This window comes from Plutella xylostella, chromosome 8 (assembly GCF_932276165.1).
Source record: "Plutella xylostella chromosome 8, ilPluXylo3.1, whole genome shotgun sequence".
Taxonomy (NCBI): domain Eukaryota; kingdom Metazoa; phylum Arthropoda; class Insecta; order Lepidoptera; family Plutellidae; genus Plutella; species Plutella xylostella.
Window position 1 is genome coordinate 4,820,102 of NC_063988.1, and position 21,405 is coordinate 4,841,506.

The window sequence follows — 21,405 nt, forward strand, 5'->3', positions numbered from 1 at the left end:
AGGGATGTTATGGATATGAAATTTCGGTTACGGATTGGATACGGATATAGGAATGATTATTATACCGGATACGGTTACGGATACGGATAATAAATTATTTCGGATTATCCGTTAGTTTCGGTTACGGATATTATGTTTTTAAGGAATTTTATACAAATTCAATCGATTCCGTAACACAACCAACACTTTGTCAAAGAAGAAAAAAACAAACAATGCGCGCAGCTTGTGTGTCGGCAGTGTCGGTACTGGCAGCGGCCGGCCGATCAAAACAACTTGTCATAACGTGTCTCAATTAGGCTCCGCCCCTATCCGATACTATCCGAAACTTTCATTTCGGATTCGGTTACGGTTACGGATGATTTTTTATATCGGATATCCGATTGTTTCGGTTACGGTTACGGAGCTCCCTAACACCCCTAGTAATAACAATAACCGTAAGCCTGAAACTAATTCAGATGTTGCGGAATTTGATCATAGTTAGCATTCCGCAGGAGTCATTGAGTGGCTTACATCCCAACATTTTTCTGATATTATGAAGCAAAAAAAAAACAGTGAAAGGAGATGTTTTTATTTAGACTTTCAGCAAATAGAAACAGCATGTGTGCTTCCTTGTACGATCTCTTATTTTAGGCTTTTCACGACAGACTCAGTTTACATTAAAGCCTTACATTTCACGAACGACCAATATTGTAACAGAAACATTCAGTTGAAGGCGGTAATACAAAGTTACAATGGGAAGTTATGAAATTCTGAGAGGAAGTGCTAACGAGTTTAGAAGGAGCGTGACAGCGGACAGTATAAGCCTCGCGTCGTTTGTAAAACGGTTCTTAGACCCACTTGGGGTACTGTACATTTTATGCACCTATGCATAGGTATATTATATGTGTACTCTAGTCTGTTATGTGTATTTTTATTATCCAGGTTCTAGGATCGATAACAATACTAATTTCCCCAGGATAGTCAGATAAATAGTAAGACCAGCGTTTCTCACGATCTACACTGTGGAAATTAGAATTAAGGTAGGCTATACTGCTTGATTACATTTCCAACATAGAATGGGTATAGGTACTTACCTACTTATATTTTTGTAATGTTATCATTATCAGTTTCTATCACTGTAACCGAAATCACGATATTGTCGTAATCGTTATCGGCAAAATTTCATATAAATTTACTTGAATAAATATAGATAAAATCCTACCAACCACACCTTTTTCTTGTTCCCATAGAATACAGGTTTACAGTAACGAAAGTAGTACACATCGTAGTATAACTTTAATATCCGGATTATTAGGTATTAAATGGACAATTGCATGTCCTAGACTTTTTTACAACCACCTTGCTCATAGTGACATAAAACATACCTAATCAACTCATTAAAGTTTTCTCCTAACGAGTGCATAACTATAGCTTCGTCTAGCAACTTTTAACTTAACACATGTCAAGCACATGCCACGATTATATCATTTCTATCCACGGGAATGTTCGAAGCCTCGCGGGGGTCTGACTATTATTACTAGGTACATTCGTCACGTGGGTAATTAATCAACAGAGTGTCGAGTGTACCGACTCAATGACATAGCAACGCATATACGATATAGTATAAATTATATGAGTATCAACTGAAATCACTACTTGGTTAGGTCTACGCTTGCCGAAAGAAGGGAAGAAAATAAAAAGGGCATTCACGTCGTTATGATTTTTTTGTGTCCTGAGAGACTCTGCAGTCATTTAAATGTGAGGGTCAATTAGCCATAACATCCTATCATGCGTGTGGATTGAAGTACATCAGCAGTGCTGGATTTCGGCGATGCAAAGCAGTTACCTCTACACTACCAACACGTATTCAAGACTACCTGAAATCTGTGTCAGTCATCATCATTATCGTTTCATTATCGTATAAATAAGTCCACTAGTACATTAAATTTATGCTGCTCCCAAGAAACGCGAAACCTCTTTCATCAGCCTTCTTCATCCAGCCACTACAGGCCACTTGTATCAGTCAGTAGGTATTGCGAAATAACGATAGACATTGGGAGAGATTGCTGTATTGATATTTGCTGATATTGCTAGAACTGACTTTTGAATTTTGAAGAGTGATTGTAACTAAAAATAACAGCACTGTGTTTCAGAGAATGTTAAGTCAAGGAGTCTCCCCTCAGGTGGGCACACAATACCTACCACACATACCTCAACCATTTGGAATATTTAATAAATAATATTTTACAATGGCCAGAATTAGGATATGCTCCACTTGCACTGTTGTAAGATTGGATTATATGAATATATTTTCAAAATTATTTGATTGTGTATGGCAACTATAGGTAATTAGTAAGTAGAAGCTTCTTAATTAATAAAACTTGAGTGTGTTCTATATTACTTTTCATATAAGATATTTAATGAAAAAATGTAAGATATGATGGATGACATAAATGTGACTTGCCACCAATGAAATATTATCTTAAAACTCATAAGATTTTTTTAGGTCAGCGGTCTGTCTTGCTGATTAGTTATCACTTATCAAACAACTTTTATTTCAGTACATTTACATACCCATACATACACATGAATAATTTTTGATAGGTACTTTATGAATGTGTTATTTGCAATAATGAGAAGTTATTACTCTACAAGTATTGAATATTATTAAGTGTTCAAAATGGACCAGTGCTTATGATCATTCATATTGATGATTTATTAATTAAACCATAGTAATAAAACTGAACTGGCACACAAAAAACATTTTAAAAGTTATTGAAAACAACTCTGAGATGTTAACTCATTATATTCTGCATAAATAAATTAATACCTCAGTAGGTATACTAGGTAGTCCTAGTGCATCTATTTAAGACTAGTATGCATACAAGTATTATTATTTATACAGTACTTATGTGTTATTCTCAATAGACAAGAATGATAGTGATAACCCAGCTTCTACAACAGGCAAGTAGCAAGCCGAGGTCAATAACTGAGACAGTCCCAATTGAAGTTATCAAGTGTGGAAGTAACTAAACAATTATTTAAATGTTGACTGAGTCTTGTCTGCTTTGTAAAAAATACAAAAGCTGATTTCATTTATCAATAAAAAAAATATTATTTTAAATGTTACTTTTAGGGCTGCCATCACATGAACAGTTTTTTTAATGAAATGTTGGTTAGATCTCCCAGACCCCCAGTTAGACTAACTGGATTATTCTAATTAGATAATACCAAATTTAGTTACCAAATTCCTTAGAAGGCCAATAGGCTAGACAATTTGTGTTAAAATAACGTATACAAGTGTTAATAGTATAAATAAATATACATAATGCAATCATTACACAACATGCCAAGTATCCAGTCCATTAATCTTTTCTAATAATATTCAAGACATTATTGTTTTACCGAAAACAGACCTATCCTTGGTATTGGGAGAATGGTAAGAAGGCAGTCTTATCACTGATGTTTCATTCTAGTGCACATGGCGAACCTCCCAAAACTTATTTGATCACATGATTTTGGGCAAAAATTTAAGTCACCTGATCAAAATTTTGTAAGTGCACTGCTACTACTTGCAAACCGAGCTTTATACATTTAATAAAATGTTTTTTTATGTTACATAACTAAGGACAAAACTGAACAGTAATTAATTACCTTTGGTTGCATTATCCTTGTAACTTTTATCGTTCACATTGAGTTCGGCTTGACATTTTTTCACTTTGTGGTTGGTACTTTTTGAGGAATTATCGTTCACTTCACTACCGAGAGCCATCACAACACGAAAAATAGATCCGGCCCTGACGGCGAGCACCACGGTCTCACATCAGCTGAAACTGAAAGAGCACATGCGGTACAGTTAAGGTTCAAAATCGACTGACAAAGTTCGAAGTCCTTCTATTAACCTACTAAATCATATCTATAGCAATTCCCCTGTATCCTCTTCCTATTTTATGGCTTATGTAATTTTACTGGTTAATACTAATATACCACTATAACTACACCACATTAGAGCTTAACTAACGATTTGAGTACAACGGTGGTTTTGTAAGACACTAACAAAATATCATAAACTTTTAAACAGCAATGTATGTTCAAAAATACAATGTGATCGATAATTACTTGACGCAACACAAATTTTGCCTACTGGGCGCCATCTGGTGGCGATATTACACAACTTCATAATCAATGACGTTCGTAAAGCAGCGTTCAAGAAAATAAAATTACAAAGTTGTTACACTACTAATAAATAAAATAAAACGCTTTGTGCGAGAAGATACATATTAAAATGTTTTATTACGTTACGCAAAAAGTATTCTTTGCATTGGTCAAGTTATACGAGATCTCGTAAATCTATCAATGATCCGACCTTCGGGCGCGGATGTCGACAAATATGTAGAGATAGCTTAATAAACTACGCAACAAGGTTTCACTGAAAAATGCCACAGAGTAGAAGTGCTGTCACTGTCACCTGTCAACTGTCAACTGGCTCGTATAATCGGTACTCTGTGTGCAATAAACAAAATAAAAATTTTGTTTTGTTTCAAATTTTTTTAAATGTGCTGTAAAATTTTATAATACAAGAAATTGTTACTGTAAATTGTTGATAAATCCATTTACCATCACTACTGCAACATCAGTAAGTAGTGCTTCAACACAAATGTAACCCGATTCCGAAATAGATTTTGAGAATGCTTGCTTCGCTATTTCCAGGCCATGTTGGACGGTTGGTACTGCCGGTCTATAGCGAGCATGCAGGCCAGCGAGGCGGCGGGCGGCAGCGACGGCGCGGTGGCGGCGCCGGGCGCGCGCGAGCCGCGGGGCGACTACTCCAGCGACTCCAGTAGCGACGCGGGCCCCGAGCCAAACTACCGCTCGCACTACCTCACCCTCAAGAAGAAACTCAAGTATCTCATCTATGTAAGTATATGGACAAACGTGTTAAAAAACTATGCAGGTAGAAGTTGCATTGTAGAGTATATTCTATACTTTTACTTTATTATATTGTATGGTACTTACACATTTAAAAACTTTAAAATATTCTGGTTGTGAATGTGGGTCATCTTGGGTGCAGGTGTTACTTTTAATATGGTAATATTATGCCTTCTGTCAACTTTGTACATGACAAAAATACAACAATGTTTTTTTTATAATGTTTCTAAACTAAATATATCTTCTCTTGTAATTAAATTTCAGGAAAATGAATGTTTCCAAGATGCCTTGAGGTCGAGTCAGAAGCGCTTGCTGAAGGTGTCGAGGGACCGCAGCTTCCTGCTGGACCGCCTGCTGCAGTATGAGAAGGCGGACAGCACCACCTCTGAGAGCGAGGACACAGAGTCTTCAGACGATGGGGACTTCCACAGAGTTGAGCCTGTCAAAAGGTGCTTACTTATCTTGATCTGATTTACCCTTATTTGTGTAGGATTAGCATAATTGGCAATTTTTCAGTATAAATAGCAAAAGTTTATTGTGAGGCAAAGCTGTACTGCTCCAGAGTATTTACCATGAAATTAAACTGCTTTTTTTTATTTCCTTCCGTATACTGCTACTGTTTATTTCATGTGTGTGTGCAAATAAAGAATATTCTATATATCTATACTGGCAATATAGTAGTACTCTGGCTGTGTAGAAAAATAAGATTATTAAAAATAATTTTGTTAAGTGAATACTGGTTATTATAGGAAAAAAGTGGAGCAAAACCCAGGCCACCCTAATATCTCCACTCCAGCAGCCGTAAACAGAAGCCAAAATGCTGTGAAGAGGAAGAGAGCTGTAGCTAAGAAACCTCCAAATGCAGCACACCAAGTAAGTTGCTAATTATGTACTCCATTTCTCACAGTGCCTAGGATATTGAATATAAGTTTATTATCGTCCCTATTCATTATCACCCAGGCTGATCAAATAATTTATTTCAAAACAGTTTATACAACTTTTAAAAAATACTAAAATTATTAAAATGCCTCTAACCACCAATGTGAAATGCAATACTTATTTAGCCAAAATCCAGGAGCACCATGGCCATGGCACAGTCCAAATGTCCGACCAGTTCATTTTGCTACAAGGTCAGATTTTCAGTTGGTACAGGCAGTTTCATAGTCTTGTTCATTATCATCATGATGTAGGTACCTATAAATAAAAATAAAATTTTCACTCAAAAACCACTACATCCACAGCAGCACTTAGGCGCGTTTACCTCCAAGGCCTCCCCAGCGCTGGGCTTCGGGCTGGCGGGCGCGGGCGACGGGCACATGACGCCCGAGGAGGTGGAGCGGCACCTGCAGTCGCGCCAGAGCTACCTGGAGCTGCTGCCCGAGCGCGCGCCGCCCACCGTGCCCACGGAGATGTTCAGCAACGACCCCTCGCTTGACAGGTATGGTGGTTGCTTAGTGGTTGAGAATTGATGGTGTAAATTTATGTGTTTTGACAGGATGGATCAGTTTTATTTCATTATTTTGTAATCGTTTACCTCTGCTTCTAGATTTTGTCCACTAATGAGTGGGAGGTACCTACATATCTGTACTGATGTTCTTATCTGAAATATACCTAATTATATTATTTCAGATAAATCTTTAGCTACCTAACTACGATCAGGCTCAGAGGCAGACAATAGTAGGCTCTTCTTAGCATGTCAGTGGCAAAAACTAGAACTGGACTAGAGGTTTAGCGTCAGCCGGGATTGAACCTAGTTATCATGTGATAGTAGCAAAGCGCCCTAATAGCTATAAAATATTTGAATTGCGCACGGAAAATTACTCATTATTAAACATTACTCATTTTTACGCTTTATCGCCTTGTGACATTGTTTATCAAGAAACTCTGAAATAGTTCAGATAAATTAAAACATTTAGGTACAAAATTAATGAATGTATTTTGTTTATTTTCAGTGAATCCAACGATGTTCTGGAGAATTCGCCAAATGTAGAAGAATGGTTCGATTAGCGGAGTCTAGTCTTTTAGTACATAACAAGTAAATGTGTAAGTGTATAAGAAAAATATTATAAGTAAACGAATTTCAATATAAATCTAAGTATTTTATTTTTTGGTACTACTCTAAACATGTATGAAATCAAAGACCGGGGCTGTATATTGGATAAATATTTATTTTAGACAATTACAATGTGATTTTAAAGCGCGGCAACTTTCTATTTCTATAACAAATCACACCTGAATTAACTCATGCAGATATATGAATTATGATACATACATAACTAACATAACACACATTACATAGAGCTCAAATATGTAAGTAGATATAAACTTACCTACATGTTCGCTTCGTTTCATAGTTCTCAATATACATATATTGTTATAGGTACTATAAATCTTAACAAGATTATCATATTTAATAATATTTTAAACAATGAGTGATATATTAATTTTATTCCATATTACTCTTTTTTATTAAACTAACATGCAATCAAAGCTTCAGCATTCTAAGTTGTAACATTTCATGTCAGTACCATACAATAATATAACGGCAACGCTATAATATCCTATACCTACAGCCTACACTTCGTGAAAATATCAAACAAATCGATTACAGTGAGATTCCTATTTCAAATTAAAATCTCGATAACTTGTGTTTGTAAAATCTTCAAACACCAATAATTAACTAAAGATGATCACTACATATTATTATTGTAACATTTGATACATTTCAAGATGTTAGGATCATATTTATTTATATACATTTCAGATATGAGATGATTTTATATCATGAAAGCTGCAAAATAATTGTAAATAGAGAATATAAAACAATCTCAACATTTTCTACATTAATTACTGGATACACATCTATTTTAGTACCTATACACAGGAATGTCAGTGATTAACATTGGATGTAATTTATTACATGACTGCCTGGAAGCAACATTATTTCAAATTACAAACAACTTCTAAAAGAGATTTAGGTCTCATAGATACCGCCGTAACTCTAGATTGTTAACTATTAACAGGAACATAATATAAGCTTGTAAAAATATAAACATCAAAATACAATGATTAAAAATAACCCACAATTTAGACCTATAAAAATACATGGGTAAATAATAATTTTGTTTTTCACTTTCGACTTCAGAAATATTAGATAATACTTTGGTATTGGTATTTAAAATGAACAGATGTAAACTGCAATATGAACTGTTACGGAAAGGAAACTGTACATTTATTAGCTAACTGTGCAAAAGACCTGAATACATATTGGCCCAATTGATAGTTAAATACCTAATTGTTTGATAATCATTAAACTATAATTAGATACCTCACCAATCATATGAAATTATATACAAATAATTCTACTTTTTGGTACATCTATACCCCAATATATATGCGCAATACAATAAACCATTCATTATGAACTTATTATTGTGTATGAATTAGTATAGTATCAAAGAATATTGCAATGAAATCTATGCTGAATAATAAACTAAACCAAACCAATAAAACCCTCCTTCATCAACTTATGATTAACTATTTGTCAATGGAATAGAGCATCTTCGTTGATTGTTATGGCCTTATACATCAGTGATATACCATAATACGCTCAACCAATAAAGGAAGAAATTGTACATTAGACTCTGTCTTACAAATATTTTCCCGTGAATTAAAATTAATATAATTACAAAGAGATTACTGTATACGTCCATTAGGTGCCAAGTTCACAAGTGTGTACTATTTAACATTTGCACAGCAATTTAACTACAGTGTGAACTTCCCGAAAATTTGATTATATAAAATAAAAACAAATTAGAATTGGTCTGCAAGTAGGTCGCAAACTTCTTGAGAGACCGTTTCTTTGCTGGACCGCACAGTCAGTCGGTACATTTGAGCCTGTTTATTGGGTTCCAATCTCATTAGGCAGCCCACTTGCTGGATTCTTGTGTGTACTATACCAGCTAATACGAAGTTGTCAGGGTTCGGATCAATGCCATCTAGTAGCTGCATTCCGAAACCAGCAAGTTTAGCTCGCGTACTCGCCAGGTCAATGGCTCCTTGGGCTTTGAATATTTTTTGAGCCCTTTGTTGGTCGCCTCCTAGGTTTTTCCATCTAGCAAAGAAGGACTCTCCATTCATTTCTGTTGGTTCAAAGAACTTGTTCAATGTTAATGGCAATTTCATAGTTATCTTTTGGGGGACATTGTTGTATACAAATGAGACAGACATGCTGGGTGTGTCAGTGTAGTCTTCAATACACTCAGCTGTAATCATTTGCTGAATTTGAGCACCTGCTTCTAAAACAGGTTCCATTGGCTTCATTTGTACATTAAGTTTGGATGAGTCTGCCCAGTGTAATTCAGGATGAACATTTTGAATAGGAAACTGTGTCTTATTGCCATAAAATAATCCGATTCTTCCTAGGTTCTGCCTATATTCACTCTTAACTCCAATTTGGATCAGATCATTCTCAAAGAGAACACCATTATTCTTGAACAAAAACTTCTTGATGTTGTTCTGTTGAACAGTGCTGGGGCTGGTTTTGTTGGTGTTGTATAGATCTCCGAGGACATCAAGCAGTCCATTGCCAGCCGGGGGGGCTGTGGTGCCCGGGGGAGTGGACAAACCCAGCAGGTCTGCACTGGAGTTGTTTGTGTTGTTAGTAGCATTCACAGTCACTGTGGTAGCCAGTTGTGTGGGTTGTGGGCTCTTTGATTCTCTAACATCATCTGGTATGCGGCCAGGCTTTTTCTTTTTCAGGACAGCAAGGATAGAAGACTCTCGTTCTGGGAAAGCCGGCATTTCTTCTAAGACTGTAGCCAATACATCTGAACTGGCCACAATGCTGAGCTGTAAATATTCAGATGCTCTCTGCTGTAGCTCAACATCAGCTGAACGCAAGTTAGAATCAGCACGGAAAACTTCCTGTACACGGTTTTTAATCTCTGGGAAGAGGTTGACAAGTTTTATGTAAGTTGATAATAAGAGAGCCCTGGTAGCTGCACAGCAGAGGTGATATTTAGAGTGAAGAAGTTCAAACTGCACCCGAGGAGATGAGCGGGTATCACCAGCAATTAAGTTACCAAATTCTCCCAGGATATATCCTCCCACTTTCACCATATTTTCATGGCAAGTAGGTGCTTGTAAAGCCTCAAATACTGTTTTAGCAGCATAGCCCTGCACCTCTTCTCTGTTAATTACGATTTGGATCACTCTGTACCACACCTCTTCCGAGACATAATCTCCAGCAATTCTAATAAGATTTAGAATCACATCCACATACCAGGTAAAGTCAGTAGCATACTTCTCTGCCAATATAGCAACCTTTAGTACCATTTCCTCCCTGATAGAGTAATCAGCAGTTTCTAAATAAGCCAACATCTCCTGGACAATTTCTTCTGCATTTGTTTTGTCACACATGGCATAGAGCAAATCTACAGCTTGCTGCCTAACTGAAACATCCTTTTCCATTTTCATTGACAGAATTACCACTTCTTGGTGTTTCTTGACTGCCTCATGTGAAAACTCTGAAGTAGCAAGGTGACACATAGACTCCAGAGCCAGGTACCGCAAGTTTGTTTCCCGGTTGCTCAGGAACTGGCCTAGCTGGTTGCAGGCTCGGACCAACAAGTTAGGTTCACTGTCATTGTGTATGATCAGACTGATAGCTTCAAAAAGAACTGCATTCTTAGCATTTGAGTGCTGTACTTTTTTGGATTTTGGAGGTTCTTGTGCTTTGTTGAAGATAGTTTCCAAACACTCTGAGAGACGGCCTCTAACACCTGGTTCCTCTGAAGGGGGAGTGTAATTTTGAAGTAGGCGCAACAACTTGACCGAGAGCCATGGAGCTGGCACAAAGTAGTATGTATAATCTTGCAGATCTGTGTAACTGGCAGTGACAATGCGGCTCAGTCTGGCAACTGCTAGAGTGACACAGCCTTTGTACTCATCTGGATTCTTCTTGACCAGGGCATCTATGAGTGATGTGGCTGCAGTCACCACCCCCATGTGAGGATCATTCAGTAGATGAATAATTCTAGAAGTCCATTCTCCACCTGGGATGATTTCTGGACATTTTCGGAAAAGTCTCAACAGACAGAGAGCAGCAGATTGTTTCACCACATCCATGGTATCTCCAGAAACAAGGAGTTTGGGAATCTCAGTTCCAAATGCCTCAGCCATGTCTTTGCTGCCAATGTTAGCAATGCACTGCAGCGCGAGGTTGACGTGAATGGGATTGCGTGACTGCAAGTCATTTTTGATGCTTTGGATGATGAGTTTGATCAGATCACTGTTGGTGTTCACCAGCACAGATATGAAGAGGTAGCCTATCTGTTTTTCAGAATACTTGTTGGAGGAGAGCAGGTTGACGGCCTCCATGTGCCCGAAGTCAATATCGTGACCGAGGAGGAAGATGAAGAGCAATTTACAGACATACTTCTTCTTTTGGTAGCCATCGAGTGTTTTGTCACCTTTGAACTTACTTCGAATGTTCGCCAACTCCTTATTGATTCTTTTTATTTCGGCTTCTTTACTTTTACAGTTTCTTATGTCTGATATGAAGACTGCGAGCCCTCGCATTCCATCTCCCCTGACGGCAGGCATATTGCCAAGTGACTTGTCGAACACCAGTTTTAGGCTTTTATAGACACTTTATCACAAAACACTGCTAGTGATAGAATCACTACACTATAAGAGGGAGTATTTAGCTAATCGGCTAATATTACCGATATTTAGTATTAGCAGCCGTCATCAATCAGATATTTTACCGAAAGATGAGCTTTCAGCTTTCTTCTACAACGCCTTTTATCTATGAAAATTGAAACGTCAGACATTGATCATTGTTTATGGATCGATATCAAACTTGTTCAAAAATAACTTTAATCGTGGGAAACCATTATATATTTTGTGTTTTTGAAGATATCTAATCAATTTTATGTATTTTTCAGTACTTAATTACTGTTAACATAATAAATAAACTTCGAAGCATATAAATTTATGTACTCATCTCGCCCTTTATCCAACAAAACCTACGGTGTATAGCAGGCTATTCACAGATAAAATTAGTTTTACTAGAATTTTCGTATCTGTGATATTTCTAAAATTTTACATTTTTTTCATGAAAAGTCAAAAGTCACAAGACAAGAGCACGAGCAAGACACAAAAATGATCAAAACCAAAATAAATTTTCATTGAAGATTTTGGTCACTACTGCCAATACATGTTATTTGTGTGAAGTGATTGCTTCTTTTTGTATTTCATAAATGTAACCCTGACAGAGATGTCGGTCGCGAGTTTGTGAATGGCTGGTGTCAAAGTACAAAATTAATGAATGATGCAGTCTGTATTCTGGACTGGCAGGGTGCTATCACGTGCTATAAGAAATGGACTTGCAAGTTTATCCAGTGCTACAGAAGTAAGCGTTTCCAGCAAGAAACATCCGTATTTAGTGTCAGTGGTGTGCGGATTCCCCAAAGACATAGCTAATGGAAGGTCACGAAATGGACAATTCGGCGACGACGCGTGGTTTTCCACACATTTCAGCAATGCGGATGTTATTGGTATGTATTAAACAGTATTTATACATACTAATGTAGTGCTACTAACTAGTAGATATGATCCACAAAATTTTAAAATGAAAAGTATGCTGGTATTTTCAATTCCATACATACAATAATGGGTTGTTCAATACATTGTATTTTTTCTTTGAAATACATTTTTGGCAATAAAATAATATCTAAGTAATAGCCTGAGCTCAAAGGGTATGCTGAAGATATAAATAAAATAAAACTGATACCTAAAAGACAGCCTATGCAAAAAAAAAACACATTTGTAATTTAACTTTATTGTGATTTGGCCAATGTTACAAACATTGTTTATACAAACATATATACAAAACAGTTTTTAATTAAATAATTATACCTATACCCCCTTATTCATAGAAAAGTTACAATACGTTTTAACTAATAAACTGTTTTGTCCCTTTCTGTCAAAGAACAAATTGTTCTTTGTTGGAGAGGGACAAAACAGTTTATTAGTTAAAACGTTTTGTAACTTCTCTATGAATAAGGGGGTTAATATGTTACTCTTATTTAATAAATACCTGAATTATAAATGAGTTTTATAATGCAAGTATCAGTTTTGTCTTTTACTATTGCTTTTTTATTGTGAAAAATATGACATTCAGATCATGGTACATTCAGATTTTATAATACACTCGCGAGCAACCAAATCGACTCAAGCCTTCACGGCGCACATATACATTGATTTTCCTAAAACGATAAATGGTAAATATAAAAGTGATATGTCATTCGAAAGCTGAAGAATTAGGCTTTCAATTAAGATCAATACCATAAAAAAAAACTAAGCGCAGATTTAATGACGCATTTTAATTGCCCGTCAGTGTTAATTACCTCATTAGGAATCCACGCCTTGCGCTACCTGATCCCGCTATAAAACCTTTCCACATCCGGTGTACCTTATCAGTCGCTTGTTGCAAGTTGACCGGTACACATCTCGTTGCATTGTATTCCTTGTTTTCGCAAACCCATGGATACCACACCAGAAGAAGCTGCTCAAGTTGTTGCCTTGCTGCAACAAGGGTTAAGTCAGCGAGCAGTCGCTGCCCAGCTCCACTTGAGCCAGTCTGCTGTATCCCGAGTATACAGACGGTTCCAAGAGACTGGTGCCTTCAATCGAAGACCAAGAACGGGCCGCCACCGCTGCACTTCAGAGAGAGACGACCGCTTCATTGTCTCAACCTCGCTGCGCAATCGACACCTTACGGGCGTTGATGTGCAGCAAGAACTGAGACGTGTACGACAAGTGGCTGTCAGCGAGTGGACAGTGAGAAGACGCTTGAAGGAAGCCAACTTGACACCAAAAAGACCTGCATCAGGCCCCAAATTGACTGCAGGCCACCGACAAGCGCGTCTTCAGTTTGCTCGAGAGCATCTCGATTGGAGCATTGCGCAATGGCGGTCGGTCCTGTTTACTGATGAGTGCAGAGTGTGTCTGCATGGCAGTGACAGGAGAGGCCGGGTCTACCGGCGTCCGGGGGAACGATTTGCCCAATGTTGTTTCGCTGAAACAGTAGCATATGGCGGCGGTTCCTGCATGATGTGGGCTGGTATTTCTCTAGAGGGAAAAACCGCACTTGTTTTCGTGCCTGGAGGCGGCCGAGGAGGCGGGTTAACAGCTGATCGGTACATCACCGACATTCTACTCGGTCATGTTGTGCCCTATGCAGAATTTGTCGGTGAAGACTTCGTGCTAATGCACGACAATGCCCGCTGCCACACGGCACGAGTCAGTCGGCAGTTTCTGAGAGAGAAGGAATTGCGCACGATGGACTGGCCTGCGCTCAGTCCTGACCTGAATCCCATCGAACACTTATGGGACGAGCTCAAAAGAAGAGTTCGGGCCAGGAATCCAGTCCCTGCAAGCGTGGACGAGCTGAAGACAGCTTTATTAGAGGAGTGGGACGGCATTCCTCAGGAAACTGTCAAAAAGTTGATAAGGTCTATGAGAAACAGGCTGCAGGCTGTAATTAGGGCAAGAGGGGGCAATACAAAGTATTGATTTAAATAAATAAATTTTTATCTTAACATTTTTTGTTTAATTTGTATAATACGATACCCATACCCTTTTTTCCTAAATTCCCGTTTTTCCTACAATTGCGTTCAGACATCATTTATTTCAAAAATGATGAATGGATTTCAATAATAATGATATCAAATTAAAGCTGACATCTTAAGCTTTTAAATGACATATCATTTTTATTATTTCTATTCATAATTTTACTTGTATTAATGTATGTTTGCGCCGTCAAGGCTTGAGTCGATTTGGTTGCTCGCGAGTGTACATTTATCATTTTGTTATGTATTGCTGAGGTCATGACCTGAATAAGCTGAAAGTTATTTTCAAAGAGTGTTAATCTTGTTCAGTCAAGTACAAAGAAACCTGACCCCTCATTATGTGACAATGCTAACAAGTGTCACATTTATTTGGCCCAGATTTTGCTATAGAAGAAAAATGGTTTAGTGATATTTTATATTTTTAAACCTGAAATACCTAAATGATTATTGTTATTATATTTCCTAGGGGTGGCTGACGGAGTGGGGGGGTGGCGCGCGTACGGCATTGATCCGGGCGAATTCTCCTCGTATCTCATGAGGACTTGTGAGCGGCTCGTTCAGATGGGCCACTTCAAGCTGACTGAACCCGGAGACTTGCTCGCCAAGTCCTACTACGAACTCTTGGAACACAAGAAGCCTATCTTAGGTATGATTCTATGAAATTTTCCTCTTAAACCATAATTGCACCAATTAAGTTTTATTGCTTTGATGTGTATATTCTGCAATAAGACACTTAGCAATACATGCGTAACATTAAAATGGTCAACTATGTTTTATGTATGTTTCTTTTTGTTGTTGGTTATGTGATGCTCACAACATGAAGCACCAATTATTGTCATAAACCTGGCTGATATAAAGTCAACTTTAAAAAAAACACATACATGCTCAATTTGACATCCATACTTGGGATAGTAGAGAAGCTATTTGTTAGATTTTCTCTCTTGTAGCCTTAAAACTATGGCATAATATTCAGCTAATGACATAGTTTTAAGTCTTAAAACAATGTGACTGCTTTGTTGATCCTTATGCATGTATTTAGTAAAATAAGCATGCCAAAGCAACCAGTCATAGCCATAATAGCCATGACCAGCCGCACTACCATTGGACACACTCATACCCTCAAATTCATAGACTGTATATTAAATTTACAACAAGGTTAAAATTGACTTTGAAACACACAAGTTTCGACTTTGACTTTATGTCAGTCATAAAGTTGAAATTCGTATACCACAATATCAATTTTAAATGCATTGTAAAGTGTAAAAAGCTAAAAATTCGGGGGATAGTCTTTAAAGTCGCAGCACATAATAAGCGTAACATAAATGGATCGCCTTTCTTTTCTTCTGCCAACCAGGCGTTCGCGAGCTCGCGACAGAACCAAAGAAAGGCTATCCGTTTACGTTACCAATGAGACCTCCCCACTCCAGGCAGCAGCACCGCCTGCGTGATGATCCTCGACCGAGCGGAGAGCGTGGTGCGCGCGGCCAACATCGGCGACAGCGGCTACATGGTGGTGCGCGCCGGCCGCGTGCTGCGCCGCTCGCGCGAGCAGCAGCACTACTTCAACACGCCCTACCAGCTCAGTCTGCCGCCGCCGGGGCATGACAGAAATGTGCTGAGTGACAGGTGAGGGTTCGCTACTGAGAAGTGGGGTTTTGGAAGGAATTTATCTGTGAGGCTACTTAAGGGCTTCCACATATTAACACGATATGGCGTTTCCATAGGAGTTTAAGTACGGTGGCCTGAGCCTAAAAGTATACAGGCGGAGTTTTAAAATAGCGATCTTCAGCTCACATGCTGCTCAAGCACATCCACATAAACACCACTGCTACACACATCACACACAACACGTCCCCGGATTTATAACAGATGTAGCTGGTCCCTTCATCATCAGTGATCGCTATTTTGAAAACTCCGCCTGTATACTTTTAGGCGCAGGCCACCGTACCTAGAATAATACCTTATCCTGAGGGAAACGTCGTAATAAAACCTTCAAAATCAGTGCAATGTAATTTTTAAAATCACTCCTTATAACTCACGTGTCTCACGACTGTAATCTCCGAAGGGGTAGTCAGAGGTGACTTATAACTGAATCTCACATCATGGAGATCTTACGAGCATTCAATGTTTTTGTTTTTGAAAATCATCAAATCCAAACTTTAACCCCTAATCTCATTATACATACTCTTACTGTTTAAAAAGTTGAGCTAAAAAACCCCAATTAAACAACATCAGATAAACTTTTATCGTTCTTTTTAGTTTTTTGGGTTATCAGTAATCAGATTGTTCCATATTTTTATGAGTATCTGATATCTTACATGCATCTTGCATGTGTAAACAATTTTTTTAAATCCAAATTGCTATTTACTATTCGACTTTGAAGTGTTCTAAGCTGAAAATCTATAAAGACTTGCTTATTTAAATGACTAAAGAAACATCATCATTTAATTATCTGATATGAAATGGAAGCGAAGTGAGAGGTTATTTATACAAATGATAAAAACAGTAAACATTCTGTCAAGGTTTTTTTCTGAGCTAAGTACTTGTCTTGTAGTTAGTTACCACTTACCAAATGTATGTCAACGCGTGATAGAAAATTAGTATTCAAATATTTTGAAACTCACATAGATACTGAGTATATTATGTAGGTAAGCTTTCTAGACGCCTTTAGTTGTTAGAATATTGTGGTTGATGTATTTCAAGTGAAATTTACATACAGAACTAAACGGTAAACAACTCTCAATGTAATAATTGCGAGCATGAAATCGAGTTACACTGAGGGTCCTCTATTTACTCAGATGCTTATGGAGCTGTAGTGTAGTGTAGGATGCGTAGGTTACTAATAACACGAAGGAAAACTGATAATCGGACTGATAACGTACCTACAATAATCATGTAGGTATATGGATGGAATAGAAATATTTATCTACCTAGTCTATTTTTTTCAGTCCAATTCATAACATGAGTTGGTACCTACTAGACATAAAGCTATTCATTATTATTTTGTTTGTTGAAAAGTAACCGCGTACTTCCATTATACCCAGCCCCTGCTGACCAAAGTCATGTGCCCATTCCACAATAAGCGAGATATATTTCTGCAGAAACTAATATTAGAATTATAGTACATTGGGTGTTTGCCAGACTTTAAATGCTCATGTGATCGTATATATTACGACATATTGTTACGCTGTACGTTGTTTTCGCTCGTTTGTTTGTTTGTGTACGAAGCTGACGTATGAATCTTTTCAATTCACTACGGGGTCGAGGTACGCGCTAATTCTTTTTATTTCACGGTGTCGGGAAAAAATCTCATTTGTTGTTATTAATAGACTTAGGTATATTTTACCAGCCAACTTTCTACTTAGTATTGAGCTAACAATAGGCACTTTGTTCTTGTAGGCACTTAGCATTCAATATAAAGATAATAAAAAAAAGAAATACGTAAATGATCGGTTCTTGAGCTTTGTTTACTTACATTCCTATGTTTTTCCTTGATGATAAAAAATGTAACAAATGTTTGACAACTCATTATTTAAACCAGCACATATTACACACAATTAAAATAGGTTGTCCAAAAACTATGTGCATTTGTGTTGCATCTTGAGAAAAAAATGCCTTAGCAAATAGGCACTTTAATGATCCCAAAATTTATTACATAATAATTTGTTGTTTTAACTGATACACACATTTATAAATGGCCCTTATCGAAAGAGCTCATCATTGCCTCATGATCAGATTGCAGATAATAATATTATACTCTTACTATCTTTTCGTGCTTCGCTCCGTTTCGCCTTGGAAGGTTTTCCCGTGAGAATTCCGGGATAAATAGTACAGAAATAAACCTACATAGTGCTTTATACTATGTTATAGTGATTTATAAAACTTGACCAATCCCACCATTCCGTTGCAGCCCCGAGTCAGCCGAGCGCTCGGAGTTCCCCGTGGAGAGCGGCGACGTGATCCTGGTGGCCACGGACGGCGTGTTCGACAACGTGCCTGAGGGCGTGCTGGCGGGCGAGCTGCGGCGCGCGGCGGAGCTGGCGGACCAGCCGGCGCAACTGCAGGCCGTGGCCAACAGCATCGCGTGGATGGCGCGCAATCTCAGCTTCGACGGCTGCTACATGTCGCCGTTCGCGAAGAGCGCCCGCCAGAACGGCATCGATGCTATTGGTGAGTTTTTTTTTTAATAGTTACCTACTATCAATGTTTGAGGGGTTTCCCATAAGGGTTTCGTCTCAATCTCATTGATGATATCAATAAATAGGTGCTTAGAAAGGCCGGCAAATACCTACTACTGGTATGTATGGTCTAAAATGTTAAACACCAAAAGTAACAAACCATAATATTTTTTACAATAGAAATAGCACACAATAATATACAATGCGCAAGACGAGACTGATTGATATGCTGGTATGTCAATCACATGATCATACAAAGCTGAATTACTGTCCATGTCTATCTTTGTACGACTGCCTCTGTGGTCTAGTGGTAGAAGCTTCGCTTCATGACCCAGAGGTCCCGGGTTCGATTCCCGGGTGGGACCATCAATTTGTGGTTCTAAGTTTGGTTAGGACATAGAAGGCTGATCACCTGATGTCCGAAACAGTGAAACGATCCATGCTGTCGGATGGGCATGTAAAGCAGTCGGTCCTGCGCCTAGCTCTCTCCAGTCGTGTCGGTCAATCCGTCCCATTGGGCTATGAGAGTGATGGAACAGAGAGTGCTCCTGTGTACTGCGCACACACTTGGGCACTATAATCTACTCCTGCGTAGATGGCTGATCTCAATTGAGATTGGCCGCCGTAGTCGAAATTCGGCTAGGAGGACATTATTATTATTATTGTACGAAAATACCCAACATAGTAATATTTTTTCATGGTTGCACTTTGTGATAGAGATGATCTGCAAAACTTCTGCGTTCAGAATATTCATCTATCCATTTAAAACATGTTCAATTACTAAATTAGTATTAATTTGCTTGTTCCAGGTGGAAAACCCGATGACATAACGGTGCTTTTAGCTATCGTAGCGCTATGAAAATTTCTTTGTGATTTAGACACATTATTTTAATTAATTAAAAACATGTTGAATAGTAGGGCATAGTAGAAAATGAAACCAAAAATCATTTTTACTTTTAAAGCAAGTTACTTTAGGCTGATAGTTGTAGGGGTGCAGTCTCGACTGATCTGTCGAGTTGTTCTTCCGAAGTGCATTTTATGTAGCAGTTCCTTTCGCCGTTACAAATTAACAGTTTACACTAACTTCTAGTCTTGAAACTATCATCATATACAATCTAACATAAAGCCTTGTTTCGGAGCCGCAGCCGTTCCTATTCGGAATCACGTATCACGAATAGATAAATGAAAATCTTTTAAAATCTATGTTTTTCCATCGGACATAAGCGCAAGAATCTCCTTCGTACAATGCACTCTAATATCACTGTGCTTAGTCACAGTATGTCGGGCTGCATCTTGTAGTGTTTATAAAGGTATCCAATCTACAAAAGGTAAAATTTTCTTTATGTTGACCGCATTTCATTAGCGTTTTGGTGTCGTGCTTTCATCTGGTACTAATTAGCAATATTTTGTACCATTTTCGAAACTGTATGTTATGATGTGGAACTCAAATAAGTATTGGTGACAATCATTGCCCCATGACGCGGGGGTAATGATACCAATAAACACAAAGTCTACAGTGCAGCGTATCAATTCATTAATTATTATAGTTGTGGGCTGTGCATAGGTTGTTTCTTAACAAGCTGTCAATTGTAATAGTTAATAGTCCTCGTCTTAAGTCCACAAATCATTATTCCACAATGAACTAGGTGTAATAATTACTAGCGACACTAATTATTTATATATAAAATTGTCTAAATTTGAAGTAAATATCATTTATAATAATGGCCCATTTGGCTTTGGTATCTTGTTAATTCTTGAATGGATATCATGTACTTCATTGTTAATATTTGTTGCAGCCTCTGTATGATTGTTGTACCTAGTAGGTGATTCATATATGTGTCGGATAACTATTTGAGTCGATTGTGTAGTGGTTGATCTGATATACTTAAATTAACACTGATTGCAAAAATACTATTATGGTCAAAGACAAAGGACCACATAAAAAATGAGTTTTCAAGGGAATTTGTAAATGGCGTACTATGCTTGACTTTTGACCTCCACTTTCATTTTCTTTTCACTTTAAAGAAGATCGATTGTAGGACATGTATACGAATTATAAATGTCTAGTTCATTTCATTTTCATTATTTTTGTATAGATTTTTCATTTATTTTGTAAATAAGCCTCCAGAGAAGTACCTAACTTAACTACAAACTGAACAATTTATAAACAGTAAACTCATCAGGTAATTCGAATTGAGGGTGAACGTTTGCATGCATGATGAAGACTGATCATAGTTTTACTGTTGTTAATTATGTAGTTATAACAAAACGTTACGGGGTTGACCCATGTGTAACTCAGAAATATTATTTTAGTAACCTAAACAGCTGTGTGATAATTAGTTGTTTACATTTCTTTATAAATTAAGTATTACCCTCAATTGATATCAGAAATTATGTCTTTTTTATACTTTTCTTTTGTGATGTTTGATTCAAAGTTTTGAGTCTTTACTGGAGTTATTTAATGAGAATTAAAATTCTGAGAAGATATATTAATATTTTGTCGAGTTCCAGTATTCATTATTTTGTAATTTTAAGGATTAAAAAGCATTTCAGTCGCCTGAGCGCGAAACAGTAACTCAATGTCGGATGTTATGACTAAATTTTTCTGGAATATTGTGTGTAATTATTATAAATAAAATGCGATTTTAAAAACTGACACCTTTTTTACTTAATCAATGTAG

The 21,405-nt window shown here is 37.5% G+C and overlaps 4 protein-coding genes across 6 annotated transcripts in view; 2 read left to right on the top strand and 2 right to left on the bottom strand.

Moving 5' to 3' along the window:
* The window catches only part of LOC105394184 (clustered mitochondria protein homolog), a 30,950-nt gene extending 27,076 nt beyond the window's left edge, over positions 1 to 3,874 (bottom strand). For all 3 annotated transcript variants that reach the window (XM_048622371.1, XM_048622370.1, XM_048622369.1), the window contains exon 1: positions 3,634 to 3,874. In XM_048622371.1, coding sequence (XP_048478328.1) covers positions 3,634 to 3,751 — 118 coding nt within the window. In that variant the 5' untranslated portion in view covers positions 3,752 to 3,874. The remainder of the gene's footprint in view (positions 1 to 3,633) is intronic.
* Positions 3,875 to 4,462: 588 nt separating this feature from the next.
* On the top strand, positions 4,463 to 6,998 carry LOC105394175 (INO80 complex subunit E). Its single transcript, XM_011566019.3, has 6 exons — positions 4,463 to 4,615; positions 4,690 to 4,896; positions 5,173 to 5,357; positions 5,658 to 5,781; positions 6,150 to 6,346; positions 6,861 to 6,998. Exons 2-6 carry the CDS (start codon positions 4,693 to 4,695, stop codon positions 6,913 to 6,915), a joined length of 765 nt encoding a protein of 254 aa, XP_011564321.2. The 5' UTR covers positions 4,463 to 4,615; positions 4,690 to 4,692; the 3' UTR covers positions 6,916 to 6,998.
* A 58-nt stretch (positions 6,999 to 7,056) lies between these two features.
* On the bottom strand, positions 7,057 to 11,734 carry LOC105394174 (AP-2 complex subunit alpha). The gene has a single exon (XM_011566018.3). It carries the CDS (start codon positions 11,512 to 11,514, stop codon positions 8,722 to 8,724), a length of 2,793 nt encoding a protein of 930 aa, XP_011564320.1. The 5' UTR covers positions 11,515 to 11,734; the 3' UTR covers positions 7,057 to 8,721.
* A 290-nt stretch (positions 11,735 to 12,024) lies between these two features.
* On the top strand, positions 12,025 to 21,380 carry LOC105394173 (protein phosphatase PTC7 homolog). The gene is made up of 5 exons (XM_011566017.3): positions 12,025 to 12,470; positions 15,013 to 15,192; positions 15,974 to 16,172; positions 18,457 to 18,716; positions 19,534 to 21,380. The coding sequence occupies exons 1-5, from the start codon at positions 12,242 to 12,244 to the stop codon at positions 19,581 to 19,583; spliced, it is 918 nt and encodes a 305-aa protein (XP_011564319.3). The 5' UTR covers positions 12,025 to 12,241; the 3' UTR covers positions 19,584 to 21,380.
* Positions 21,381 to 21,405: the final 25 nt, after the last annotated feature.